Below are 15133 nucleotides of genomic sequence, written 5' to 3'. Positions count from 1 at the left end.
TCTGCAGAACCTAGGAGCAGGATAGGAATAAAGACACAGACGTAGAGAAGGGACTTGAGGACACAGGGAGGGGGAAGGGTAAGCTGGGACGAAGTGAGAGAGTGGTATGAACTTATATATACTACCAAACGTAAAACAGATAGTTAGTGGGAAGAACTGCATAGCCCAGGCAGATCAGCTCGGTGATTTGTGACCATCTAGAGAGGTGAGTTAGGGAGGGTGGGAGGGAAAAGCAAGAGAGAGGAGATATTGGGATATATGTATATGTATGGTTGATTCACTTTGTTATAAAGCAGAAACTAACACTCTATTTTAAAGCAATTACACTCTAATAAAGATGTTAAGAAAAAAAAAACCCACAGAGGCGTTAAAAACAAACAGACAGAAGAACAAACCAAACCAATCCACCAGCAAACGAACCAATCAACCAACCAAAACAAAAAACTTTAAATTTCTCCAGCCTACCTGTGGTGAGCAGTTTTCTGTATCAGCTTGGCTAGGCTGTAGCACCCAGTTATTCATCCAAACATGACTGGAGGCATTGCCGGGATGGGGTTTTGTAGAGATATTTAACATCTCTAAACAGCTGATTTTAAGTAAGTTGATTATCCTCAATAATCTGCGTGGGTGTGGCTGATCTCATCAGCTGAAAGTCCTAAAAACCTTTCAAAAGCTTAGGCTCCAAAATGAAGAAATTCTACCTGTGGACTGCAGGTCCACTTCTGTCCAAGAGTTTTCAGTCTACCTTTGATACAATCCAAAGGTCTAAAAAGAATTAAATATTTGTTAAGTCCATTAAAAAAAACTGGTTCTGTCCCCATCACTCCACTCAAAACAAGCTACACATGTTCTAATTAACCTTATTTTGCTAAGCACCTTTTTCAAGTGGCTACCCAACTGACCCGTGCTTAGAAAGTTCATGCTTTTTTGCAGCTCTGCTTTATCTCCTGTTAGATATGAAGGGTCCATTCCTGTGCGAGTCGGCTGGTCTCACTATTTTGTTCAGTTGTTCAATTTATAGATATAAATAGATGTTGGATTTTATCAAATGTTTTCCACCGTCTTATGATTTTTATACTTTAATATATTAATGTACTGGATTTCATTAATTCATTTCCCAATATTGAAATAATCTTGTGTAACTGGGATAATTCAACATGGCCATGAGTCTACCACTTTTATACACTGTTTGATTGGGTTTGTTAAATTTTGGCTTTTGGTATTGGCATCTATGTTACACTTGATCTTAGCAAAACATTGAGAAGGGATAGCACATTAGATAAAAGTTGATCAATCAGTTCAGTGCATTCCTAAATTTAATTATTTTATAGAGATAAATAGAAAGAAAAATAAAAGTAAAAATTCAAGTTAAGTAGATTTCCTACACTGTTTTATGGTTAAAGAAATGATATATAACATTCTTGCCACAGAGAGAAAGTTATCGAATAAACTAAGATACATGTAAGTCCACTCAAAGACTTACCTGCTGGCCCAAGAGGGTAAATTTGAGGATTAATAAGAGTAACAACTTCAATGAATTAAAATGTATCAAATATGTTAAAGTTCAATTTCTTGATCTGGGTGGTGGTTATAAGAATGTCTGATATAATAATTTATTAAGTTATACATTTGTTTAATTCTGTTTCTGTAACCGTGCTGTTTAAACTGGGTGAGTGAATGTATCCATCATATAATTTTCAGAGAAAATGTTCCAGAAAGTTCCATGTCTATATTAAGTATCAATCTATCAAGTTGATAAACACAAGAAGTCGAAGTTGATATTTTCAGTATTTATTAGTAAGGCTGAGGCCACAGCCTTTATACAGCACAATTTGCGTAAGTTATCAAGATACTTCTTGTATACAATCACAAAACCAAGACATATTTTTACATAGAATAAAACTCAAGACAGATTTACAAGCATTTTTATACAAATCTCATGTATTTCAGTTCAATTTACACAACATTTAGCCCAAGAATTTTTATTTGTTCATTAGATTTTCCAGAGAGATTTGGGTAGAACAGAAAAAAAGGACACATTAGCAAATCACCAACACAGCATGCAACATACAGTTAGAAACAAGACATATCTCCAAGTACTCTATTTTTTATCTTGAAATCAGTTTTATTAGGTTTTTATTTTTTCAGACAAGAAATTTATTTCCTTTAACATCAGATGTGTTTTTGTTAGGATATCAGCACACACATTAATTGGTAGTGGGAGCACCTGAGCACATCACCAACAAATATACAGACACAATCAAACAAGAATCATATTCACATGCTGAATGCCACAAGGATTTAATATTTCAACTTCGTCTAGGTTACCAAATGTATAATTATGTACAGGGTAACGAATTAAGAAAATGCTGTCAATCTACGTATCAGATAAGGAATCACTTGATTAAATGCTTTTGATTTATTATCTTTAATAATAACAACATGGAACATACAGAAAACATCAATGTGTCATATTCAATGAGATTATCTGTTTCACTCATTCATTCTTGTGTTACATCAAAGGCAAGTTATTATTAAAGAGACAGCTCATAATTATTCATTGAGCTTTCTTTTACTTCCAGCTCCAAGCTCAAAAAGAGGGAAAATCACTCTGTCACACATAGAGTTATAAACACATATATAGCTGTAGTTGGCTGCTTTTGGAATATTAGACATTGTAGCAATGAAAATAAGTTTTTAAAAATATTGTTAGTTATGATTTAAATAATAAAGTAAAAAAATACTATAAACATCTTTATGATATCTTAATGAAATGAAACACTGATCAAATCGTTTCTGATAAATTGGGCACAATATAGTATATTATTTCATTTTATTTCACATCACCACCAACCTAGTTCACTACCTCTATCACCATGATCATCACAACCGTTCCTATAATAAGAATCAATATCAGCTGGTTACCAGCTATAATATTCCCACAATATGACTATCTTAATGTGTGTGATCCACAAAATTAAATCCACTGATATGCTGAAAATATGCACTTACTAGTGTGATTAATTACAATATGGGCAACACTAAGGAGCAAAGACAATCACTACCCCTTAGTCTTGGATACTCTTCCTTTAAACTGAAGTGATAAATAAAGAGTTCAGAGTCGCCAAAAGTCTCCTTAACCTTAAGTAAAACAGGGAAACACCAACTTCTTGCTCCTAGCGTTGTCTGTGTCTGTCACGACCATTCTAGATATCCCTGTCTTTTGTAAAAATTCACTCTGTGCTTTTGCTTCACAGCTAAAGGTTTCTTGAGGACCGAATTTTAAACCAAGAAGCAACTTCCGTCTCTGATGACTCAATGAAGTTGTAGGAAAAATTAAGATGCTTTTCAAGGTATAAGTGCTATAGTCGGACTAATCACGTGTTATTTAGAGACTACAAACTTTGTCTCTATTAGGATAAAAAAAGCTAATTCTGGTAAAACAAATGAAATAAAAAGTGGAAAATCATGTGCTGTGATATATACAAAAAGTAAAAAACACCAAGAGCCCTATTTGCAATTAAAAAAGAAATAGTTTCGTTTTAAGAAGGGTAATCAGTATCATTCAGAAGAAATGCATTTGTAGAAGGATCAGTGTTGCATAGAATAATTCCAGTACAACCTAGGAGTTTGGTCAGCTGCAAACTTGGCACACTTATGCTCTCTGAAGGGGGATGCTGGTGCACAAAAAGAAGCCCTGTCACTTAACTCTCTGCATTGGCCTGGCCCCATCACCAGTTGTTGGAACAGAGGGGCACCTGTAATGGAAAGACTCCTACTTTTTCAGGTCAAATAGCTACCAAGGTATGACCTTTGTTTCGGTGGCACCTCCTTTTGTGTATCCTAAAAGAAACTGCAGCTGGAATGAAGTAAACTAACTGGTCATAAACCTCTCACGCACACTTCTGGATGTAAGTGGCTGCAGAAAAGGATCCACGGGAGCCAGAGTTTCCTTTAAGGACAAACAGCAGAGCCTTTTTATGTCAGAAAGAGATCTTCCTGAGCCCTTCCCTTCCCCAGTTATGAGTGATGATTATAAGCTTCCTAAAGTGCTAAATTCTGCTGGAAATATCCATGGCAACCATCAGCAGATCTAGTTGTCTCTAAAAATAGAATCCTAGCAATATCAAATCCTTAGCGATCCCCTCGCTGCACGTTCATTTTACAGCAATATCAATGATAAATGACATTGCATTTTCGGGGGAGAGGGTCTTAAAAAATAGAGGGAAGAAAAGTGACTTATCTTTCTCAGATTGGAAAGGCGTGAATTTGTATTTTTTATGAATATAATAAAGATATGTAACCTGGTATTTATTAGAAATTATTTTTTAATGTCTTAAATTCAATCAATTCCTCTCAGATTTCAAGTATGTTTTTCTCTAAAAATGAGAAGATTCAATATCTGAGCAATATATTTGGAGATGATTTCTCTGATCTCACTAAAACCTCACCTTTGAATAAAGAATCAGCTCTTAAGCTCAGAATTCACAGAGAAGCAATTTAATTAATTTATTTTTGTGGATATGGGAATAGGATAAAATCGGCATAATTTACTTAATTTATGATAATCCGATTTGCAAGTCATTTTCATTGAATTTTCTCCCCTTTTTAGGTTAAACGAAAGTTTATATTTTAAAGAAAAAAATAGTTTTGGAGCCAATATACTGCTTTTATCCATGTCAGTGCTTGCTATTGGTTTGGAAGATGCTTTTTCACATATAAAAATTGGGAAATAAAAAACTGCATAATACTTATTCCTCACTTATGTGTATAAAACTATATTTGGAAATGTGCTTTCATCTTCTCTCATAGATCACTTAGCTTGATCATCCCAACATCCCATTAGGAAGGCTAGGAATATATAATTATATTTTCCCACAAATAAGAAAACTGAGGAAAATTGAGTTTAAGTGACATGTGCAAGGTGACACAGTTCGTCAGCGGCAGAACCAAGACCAGAAGCCAGGCTTTTAATCCTAGCCGAGTGCATCTCCTATAAGTCCACGTTACCTCCTTTGTTCACGTTGTTGGTTGATGGGGAAGAGGATGCTTCATTTTAATGACTTAGACGTTGGTCCTTTTATTCCATATTATTAAAATAGCTCAAAGGATATTTTCACTTTAATATAATGTTGATTTTTCACATATTTTCCCAACATTGATGAACTTGATCACTGTGATACTGTCACTAAAGTAGGAAAATAGAGCACTAAAGAGAACTTGAATTTAGTGTCAGGGTTTTCATTGTACAAGTTAATGTACTAAGGGGAAAAAAAAGACCATTGTGGAAGAGCAGGAAATGACACCAATTTAATCAATGTCACAGATTAATACGATTTGTTTGCCAGAGGAAGAATTTTCTCTCTGTCCATGTATCATTCAAGAGAAAGAAAATATATGGGATAATACATTTATTTGCAATTCCACAAAGAACAAGTTATCATGCTTCCTAGAACATACTAATTTAATCTAGGTCCTTTGCTATGTAGACTGAAAATGTCTTGGATTAAGGGTAAATTATGGAGTTTTTGATGTTTCAACCAAGGTTCCAAAAGTTTGTGGGGCAATATTCTTTTTTGTTAGCCAGTCATGGCTTTATTTCTAGATAAATGTCATTTCATTTCTACTTAGTATTGTCTTAACTATACTTTATTTCAAGTTCTACTAGTGTGCTTTTACAACATGAATTCTAAAACTGGTGGTGTTCACCCTTGTAACATTTAGACACAGAGAAAACCTGTACAACATGATCTAAAAGCTATAATTTCTACATCCCTGGTTCCCTTTTTCCTGTAAACACAAGCTCCTTACTTCTAGTCTGGACACATATTGTAGGTGTATCCTATGTCAGAATCTCAAAACAGTTAGTTGTCTGAGAAGATAAGATGAAGAAGAGACTTTTTAAAACTGAGATTTGTTCCATTAGTTTTTTCCTTTCAACCAAGTTCTTTTGCATAAAGGATTACTTTTGTCTGCATTAGAAAACATATTAATCTTTGAGTCTCAGCCTTTAGATAGCTGTAGCTCAACTCTACTCAAAAATTTTTGCATTAAGCAAACAAAATTTCTCTCACCGTTTTTCTTGACAGCCACAAGAAATCCAAGGTTTGAGAACTTTTTTTCTTGTCTTCAATATATGAACTTTTTCATTTGAGGTTTTTTTTTCTATGTTCCACAACAATACATTTGCAAGCCTTTGAGTATGTTTTTGCCTTTTGTTCTTCTTCTCATGGTTACCCCTGTAAACATAGCTTAGAACAATAGTATTCGACTATAGTCTTGATTTAAGACTGTTTAAAGCACTTTCTATACCCTGAGCAGACACATTTCTTCAGTGGGCTTGAGTAGGACTGACCAAAAGTTTGTGCCAGTTGACTATTCTTTTTCTGAGATCCACTTTGTCTAGCCAGATACAGGCTTCACCAATCAAGGTCTTTTTCATAAACTTCCCTCCATTGGAAAAAAGTAAAATCTAGAAAAAATAGCCAAAATTATATATATTTGTGTGTATATTTTCAACCTCTTTTATGGACATTTGCTCATCAAAGAAGTAACAGAGACAAGAAAGGGTGAGGGTGAGAGAAATAGCAAGCATACTTGTAGGAGAACTAATAACTAACATGTCCTCAAAAGATTTGCATAATATTAATTAATTTACCTCAACATTTCCCAAAGGCAAAGACATATCCTGAAGGACAGGAGAATTCTAGATAATATTAGCTAGCTAGATAAACCTAGCTAACTCTAACTAGGTTTGTGATTAAACTGATTGAAAGTTTCAAAAAAGAAATTTGCTAGGTGCATGTTTTATTACTTAATGAAATATTAACCCAAATACAGAATTATTTGAGTGGTGAGTACATAAATACGAGTTTACAAGGCGGATAGAACATAATACTGACTTTAAATGCCATTTAATTTACTGGGAATTTTATTATAGGAAGCACTTCCAAAGTGGCTTCTTGTCATATGTAGAGCTTACACTAGTTGAAATTCCACGGGATCTCATACTCAAGAAATCTTTTTCTTTTAGGGATCAGTTGAAAGAAAGGTAGAGAAATTGAGATGGAGATAACCATTAATCCTTGACAATTCTTCTCTCATGCTCTCTCTTTCTTTTTGGAATCTCCTTCAGATAATTCATCTTTATTCCTGATTAAAATTTACTGTTACGTTTCTGACTTCAAAATCTACTTTTCTGTCTCTTTTAGCCTCTGGTTTGGGGATTTCAAATGGCACATTATATGTTTTACTTGGACCCTGCCTTCCTATCAAGTTTATCACATTTCAGACAAACTCATGTTCTTTCTCCCTATCCATCCCTTCTGTAACTACTCAATCTCTGTGATTGACACATTTGTTCACACAGATTTCAGAGTATCCTTTAACTTTTTTACTCCCTTCAACTCTAATGTCAATTAATCCTCTCAGTGCAGTTTTTGCTTTGCAATATCTCTTATATAGGTCTCTAGTACAGGCCTCTAAGTGCCAGTACCATGGTCTTCTCTTCCCACATTTTTTCATCTCTTCCCTCCCTCCTCCTTTTTCCTCTTTCATTCCATGTCTCTGTATCTACTAAAGATATACTATGCACAAGCATTGTGCTAGGCTACAAAACAAAGAGCAACGAAAATCAAGCCTTGCACTAGAGAAGCTGATAGTACAGAAGCAGTGAGAGGTAAGTACACAAATTGTTGTACAAGCCTGGGATTAATGGCCTAATGAGATAAGCAAAACATTATGTGAATAAGGTGTGATAAATTATACCCAGGGTCATTATTAAAGAGCTGTTTACATCAAAAGACATGGAAAATTGCGATAGATGGAGAGAGATGGAGAAGGGAGTATTGAAGGAGAGGAAGAATATGAGCAAAGAATTAGAGGTTTAACTTGATTTCAAGATTCTGGTGTGACTGGGGTCAAGCGTGAGTGGAAATGTATACAAGGAGATGAAATTAAGTCAATACAATTAGAACTCACCTTAGAGGACTCTGAATGAGTCAGGATAATGATGAATCACTGGAGGGTTTCAATGTAACCTAACCAGTGTTTTTAAAAGATATCTCTGCCATCAGTGTGATATAATGAATTAAAGGGTAAGATATTGATGGCAAGTAGGCCAGGTATATACTGCTGAGATGATTTGCATAACAAAGATGAGGACCCAAAGAGGATTAGTGTGGCAGTGAGCATGGAAAAAAATCTATGTAAAAGAAACTGAGTAGGTAGAAGAGAGGCAACTTGGTAGCTAAATGGGTGGGATGAGGGGGTTGGGGAATTTTAAAGGGCCCCTGGGAAGTTACCTCTAAAAATTAACTTACAAAATATCACATAGTGTATGATTGGCATTTAAATATTGAATAATTAAATGGGAAATAACTACAGTATAAATGAAAATCTAAAAATTGGAACTGTATGAGTTACCTGAAGAGAATGTCCAGCAGGACTTAGGCTGAATCTAAAAGTTTCATTGAATGAAGGCTCTCGATCATGTCTACATACTCTTGTTTTTTTCTTGATCACCTTTTTTTGGGTAGAAATATTCATCACATATATTTTCACATATAAATCTGAAAATAAGAATTCAGCTTGTTAAGTGTCCATTAATAATACAATTTTCTATTGAAAGAGTTATAATCGTATATGGAGAGTTCTACATTTTACACAAAGCCAGTAACCTGTGAACAATTTATTTCAGACAACATAGAGTAATTAAAATATACACCAATTTTCTTAGCAACTTAAATGTTTTCTTGTTGTATAATAAATACGTCACTCTACATTTGTGTTGAAAAAATCTAATTTTTAACTAGTAAAATATCAACTTGCTCTATATAAGAGAAACTCATTCTTATTTCATATTTTTCAGATATATTTGGTACACAGCCCAAATTTTAATTAGCGTTTTTTAGCTATTTAGGACATACTCCTAAAGAGTTCCTAGATACATTATATCGCTCATTATCAGAAAATTAGATACCTGGTAAGTGATCAGGAGATTTAAATTTGTAGGTGATATTTCTGCATTGGAGGATTTCAACTATGAGTTGTTCCCCATCTGTCTTCATTTCTTTCTTCAGTGCAATCTTGATTTCTCCCATTACCTGAGTTTTAACTGGAACAATTTAATTAAAAAGTTAAGGAATATGTCATGCCATTAGTTAAGTGGTTAGTTCAATAATTTACTCATATTTTCATTTTTTGAGTGTTTATCAAGTGCTAAACACCTTATCACATCCCGTGGATACACAGATGAATAAAATACAGTCCCAGCCCTTAAGGAGAGGAAGGCCTCATGGGGAGACTGATAAATTATATGCTTACAATAAAGTATGTTAAGTATAATGATAAGCAAGTAACAAGAGGGGTATGGAAGAAATGCAAGTAAGTATTACTCAATTGTAGATTTTTAGGCCGAAAGAGGTAATAGGTGAGACTACAGGGGACTATAGGAAGACAGTCATACATAAAAATAATAGAATTCTAATATAATATATAGGCAGTATTAAGTCAAGTGAAATGCAAGAAGTTGTTTGCCGACAATTGCTCACTACTTACCAGGCTTGCAAAAGAACACTTGCTAATACAACTAAATGTCGTTGTTTATTATATCTACTTCCATTCTATTTTTCTTGTAAAAGAAGTAGGCAACAAGAGTATATGGCAATAACATTACACAAGGGAAAATATGAGTGATTGAAATGAATTCAATGTATTTCTTTCTAGTGTTTATCTTGGATCTTTACATTACTGAAGAAGCTATTCATACTAGGTCAAATTCTTTATAGTTTCATCCTTTTCTCTATCGATGCATATATTTATCCACTTACCATTCACCAACAAATATTTTATTTTCCACCCTACTCTGTGATAAGCACTCTGTTAGGAAGAATGGATACAATGATAAGCCAACATACACATGCTTATTGGTTTTATGGTTTTTCTGTCTATTGGGAAGAAATCCATCAATGAAATATTTTCGTCAGTAAGTGTACAATTAGAAAGAGAGGAAAGGTTCTGAAGTACAAGAGCATGGATACAGAAAAGCCTAGGAAAGGGCTTCATGAGCTGAAACCAGAAGAATAAGAAAGAATTAACTAGGTGACATGGGCGGGGAAGAACATTATAAAGAGAAGGAACAGCGTGTTCACAAAGGCAACATAATGGGACTGAGGAACTAAATAAATATTCGTGTGATTATAAGATACTGTTAAGTGGTACTATGTTAAGAATTTGGGTTTTACCTTTAGAACAACAGGAATCTATTAAAGGTCTTTAACACGGATGTAGATCATTTGTTCTCAAATGTTTCCGTCTCAGGATTTATTTATACTCTTAAAAAAAATGGTGGTACTCAAAGAACATTAAAATTTCTAATTAAAAAGTAAAATTGGATATTTAAAAATTTATTTATTGATTCAGTTAAAATGACAACAATATACCTATAAATAAGTATTTTAATGAAAAATAACTGTATTTTCCAAAGCAACAAAAAATAGTGAGGAGTGACATTTTATATTTTTCAAATTTCATTAGTGCTTGGCTTAATAGAGGACAGCTGGATTCTCATACCTGTTTCTACACTAAATCCAGATCAATATGCTGTTTTATTTGAAATATATGACAGTCTCACACAGATATATATATATATAGTTGGAAAAGGAAGGAGTATTTTAATATCCTTTCAGACAACTGTGGACAATCTTTGATACTACATTAACACTTGAAAAGTGGTAGTTTCTTTAAGATTAGTGTAAATGTGAAATCTGAAACCGTATCAATGAACCTTTGGACTGCTACTTTAAAATACAATTGTCTATCTTGCACCTTGAATGGACCAGTTAATTATGCCTGAATTGGTAACATCCTATGTTGTTCGTTTTGGAAAATACTGGTTTACTGAGTTATGCAGGTTTTCAAAAACATTGACACAATTCATACAATATTAAAAGCACATTTGTTAATATCACCATCGATATCATAAAAAAATTCTGACTACTGAAAAGCTGACAAGCTCAGGGAGGCAGGTATAAGTTTTGGAAATTTTTATTTTTACTTAAAAGTTGATTTTTATTATTGACAACAACTATTGCCAATTGTTTTTATCAAAGTGAAAAACTCACTTTGTTAATTTTTGAGAAAATGGCAGCTGAATACAGCCAGCCTTCTGCACCCATGGCTTCTGCATCCATGGATCCAACCAACTGAAGATCAAAATATCAAAAAAAAATTTTTCCAGAAAGTTCAAAAAAGCGAAGCTTGAATTTGCCACATGCAGGCAACTATTTACATAACATTTACATTGTATTAGGTATTATAAGTAATCAAGAGATGATTTAAAGTATATGGGAGGATGTGCATAGGTTATATGCAAATATCACATCATTTTATATAAGGGACTTTAGTGTAAGCAGATTTTGGTATTTGTGGAGGTTGAGGAGGCTCCTGGAAACAATCTCCCATGGATACCAAGGGTTAACGTTACCGCAGTTTGAATAGGCAGAGTTTATCTGTCAGTTGTCTTTCAAGTAAAAATGATATTTCTTGTAAAAAAAGGCTGGCTCAGCTTGCAACTCAAATAAATTGCACTAACATGTTTTCTCAAGTCAACGTTCATATTTTGGGATGCAGCAGAAGTGCTTTGTGTGTAGTTCCCATTTTATCACACAGAATAGTCTAGAACATAGACTATTAGGAACACATGTACTTAAGGGTCTAGGTTTAATAACAAGAATCTTAATTTCTTTATAAAGGATATTGTTAAGTGAAACAGGCAAGTTTTTCATATAAGTGCATGGTGGTAAAAAATAAATAAATACAGTCACTATTACTACAATTTGGTGCTGCTGCCCTGATTTATACTAAGTCACCAGCAGTTTTTTGCAGCATTGCTTTTGCATTATCAATGTAAATGTCAACACGGTAAAATGGTAAATAATATCTTAGTATACTTAAAAAATAATTTTGACCTGGATGCACTTCAACAGTCTTGGGGACCCACGAGGATTTCTGAACCATGCTTTGAGAATGACTGTTAAAGAATATAGTTGAGTAATCTCCAATTGGAAATTAAAGTAACAAAAGCATCATGTACAAAATCTATTAGATTGTAGTTATTTAATCATTTCGATTTAATTTTATCACACATTTGGATATGGGTTTTTAGAATGCATTTCTTCCCTGCATTAATTTTTGCTTTAATTAACTTATATTTTCATGTCTAGATGTACCCTAACATGTGGAAAACTATCTACCAATACCACACTTTGGCCTGCTCTCTTCCTTCTTTCAAAACACTAAGTTCCCCAAATAGGCAAAGTTGCCCTCCATATGTTTTATAAACTGAAACACAGATCTTCTAGACATAGTTAAATCGTGATAATTCAGCAGCCAATGATCATAGATACTTCACAGTAGCTGGGTGTTAGCTTTACCCTTGAGAAATTCAAGAAAATAAAGTGCAAGCCAAGGAGTTTTTTATACAGCTAAAGTGTCTTTCAAGCAGCAAGTCCATAAGTTTAAGCATAAGGAACTCAAGAATACCATAGAAAAATTCCTTCTCAAGAAATATATGAGAGGATGAATTTCATCACATCAAAGAGATAACTAGAGAGACTTCAGCCAAGGGAGTGATGGTGAATATTTAATACATTTAATTGTAGAACTGAGACTAAAATAAGAGTCAGAATATAGGTGGGTAGAAGGGCAGCATGTAATTGTCATGTATTCTGATAGAGTATAAAGAATGAAACTGAAAGAGATGGATGACAAAGGGAGAGAAAGGGACAAGTAGAATGAGATTGTTGATTTTTGTATAGGTAAATGGTAGGTGACACAAGTTATACTATTTAAAATTGACAAGACAGATGGTAAATGGTAAGTAAGAAGAGCAAACATAATAAAAGGTATAAAAAAAGACAATGATTGGAACAAAGATACAATGCTTTCTTAATTACAAAATAAATTTAAAAAAATTAAAGACACCAAACGGAGGAAGAAACACAACAAATCTAACATCATATACACAATAGTTATAAAACAAAATGCAGAGTTGTGATCAAACATATCTGTCATATCAATAAACATGAACAGGCTCAGTGAGCATATTTTTAAAAAGATATTCAGATTGGCCCATAAAGCAAAGCTTATGAGCTATGCTATGCTAAAACCTAGTTTCGTTTCAAATAGTCACAAATACATAAATTGTAAGCATGCCAGATGTATGGAAACAATAAGAGAGTAGGGGTTGATATCTTATTGTGAGGCTAAATAGAAATCAGTTTGAAATGTAGTAAACAAGACCAAAAAAGGACATTTTATAAAGTTAAACATCCATAAATCATAATGAAGACACAACAATTATGAATATCTATGCACCATTAAAATAGGTTGAAACTAGAAAATAAGGTGTAAAGATGTAGGAGATGAAAGCCAGAATAAAGAGAATAATAAAAAATACTTTAACACAGTATTTTCAGTACAAGACAGGTGAAGTAGACTAAAATACGTAAAGACAGAATACTGAGACACCAGAACCAATATAGCAGATCTCAGGATGTATATATTAAACACTACACTCTGATAAGAAAACAAATATCTTTTCCTCAATTAAATATGGAACATGGATCATATTGATTGATTATGTATTGACTTACAAAGTAGACAACGGTAAGTTCTATAAAATGAAACTAATACATTGTCTGATAACACACACACACACACACACACACACACAAAGGCTTTAACGAAACAATTCTTGGCTGAACAGAAAAATACAATGAGAAAATACAGAAGTTCTGAAAAACAATGATAATGAAAACACTATCAGAATCAATGAGAATTAAAATAATGATCAGAGGAAAATCACCAGTCTTAAACACCTATATCATTTAAAGCAGTGATCAGAAGAAAGTGCATATATGCATTAATATTCCATCAACCAAATTTTAAAAAATACAATAGATTTAAAATTCCAAAAGCTAGAAAAAGAACAACAAAGTAATATACAAGAAAGTACAAGAAAAAAAAATATACAGAGAAATTAATGAGGCAGCATATAGAAAAAATAGAAAAATAGTAGATAAAATTAATGAATCAAAATTCTGGTACTTTGACTAGCATCAATAAAATAGAAAAACCAATAATGAATTTAGTCAATAACATGTGGCCTTAATATTATGATTTACAAATGGCATGTGGCCTTTTAACTATGACACTATGCTCCTCTCAGTGATTTGGTGTAAACATTTTAGTGTCCTGGATATACCCTAATACTATCAGCTCACATTCTGTTTACACATTCCTGACAGGCAGAAACAGCAAACATGTCTAATATATTTCTTTGAATTTGTGAGGGACCATCTAGCTCAGGTTACTGAACGATTTTAAATAAGTATAAACAAGCCCATTCAAATCAACCTGTTTTATTTTAAAGAACTTTGCAGGAAAATGAAGAATCTTCAATATAAAAATGAGAAAAGAAGACAGATGTTAGAATCTCCTTTCTTTAATACCTAGAAAAACTAGGGGAAAAAGTAAAGTTCAGGAAAGTATTAGCCAGTAGCAACTAACCAAAGAATAGTCTCCTGCCAGAAAATGCTGAGTGGTGTGTAGGAATGGAAAGGCAGATTCTGGGAAGGCTCAGCTTAGCAGCATCCCCAACCATACCACGTATCACAAAATTTTGCCAGGAAAAAGAGAGATGAATTGCCAAAATCCTGAGAATTATCACCAAGTCCCCAGCACAGAGAAGTGGATGAACAATGAGTTTAGGCAGCCCCAGAAAAGTTATACTAAACCCTTGAGAGCGGCAGCTTTGGCTAATCGCTAGGAAGATCTGAGGGTTTCACTGAAAATAGGAAAAACAACAAGTGCTCCCCATTTACTGGGGATCCAAGGTTAAGGAGGAGCAAAATCCAAAGCTGAGAGAGTCTTTTCATTGCAGTAAGACATACCTGGGCTTGGTTGAGTGAATGCTGGCAAAACAAAAGCAAAAACAAAACCAAAAACCATTTAAATCAAATCTCAAGAGAGAGCAAAACGTAGTCAATCAGGGCAGCAAATCTACCTGTGAAACAGCTCTATTTCTTTCCTCCAAAGGCATAGAAAATTGGATAGAACTACTACTGCTCCA

General features: G+C 33.7%; 1 protein-coding gene across 1 annotated transcript in view; it reads right to left on the bottom strand.

Annotated features, from left to right (window-relative positions):
- Positions 1 to 1769: 1769 nt before the first annotated feature.
- LOC101277958 (protein piccolo) overlaps positions 1770 to 15133 on the bottom strand; it is a 232628-nt gene continuing 219264 nt past the window's right edge. Inside the window, exons 22-24 of the mRNA XM_049714695.1 lie at positions 8981 to 9115; positions 8425 to 8570; positions 1770 to 6472 (exon numbers count right to left, since the gene is read on the bottom strand). Of these exons, the coding sequence (XP_049570652.1) occupies positions 6332 to 6472; positions 8425 to 8570; positions 8981 to 9115 (422 nt within the window). The 3' untranslated portion in view covers positions 1770 to 6331. The remainder of the gene's footprint in view (positions 6473 to 8424; positions 8571 to 8980; positions 9116 to 15133) is intronic.

The sequence above is a fragment of the Orcinus orca genome, chromosome 9 (assembly GCF_937001465.1).
Source record: "Orcinus orca chromosome 9, mOrcOrc1.1, whole genome shotgun sequence".
Classification (NCBI taxonomy): Eukaryota; Metazoa; Chordata; class Mammalia; order Artiodactyla; family Delphinidae; genus Orcinus; species Orcinus orca.
The sequence above is the reverse complement of the archived record's forward strand: the minus strand, read 5'-3'. Positions and strand labels throughout refer to the sequence as shown.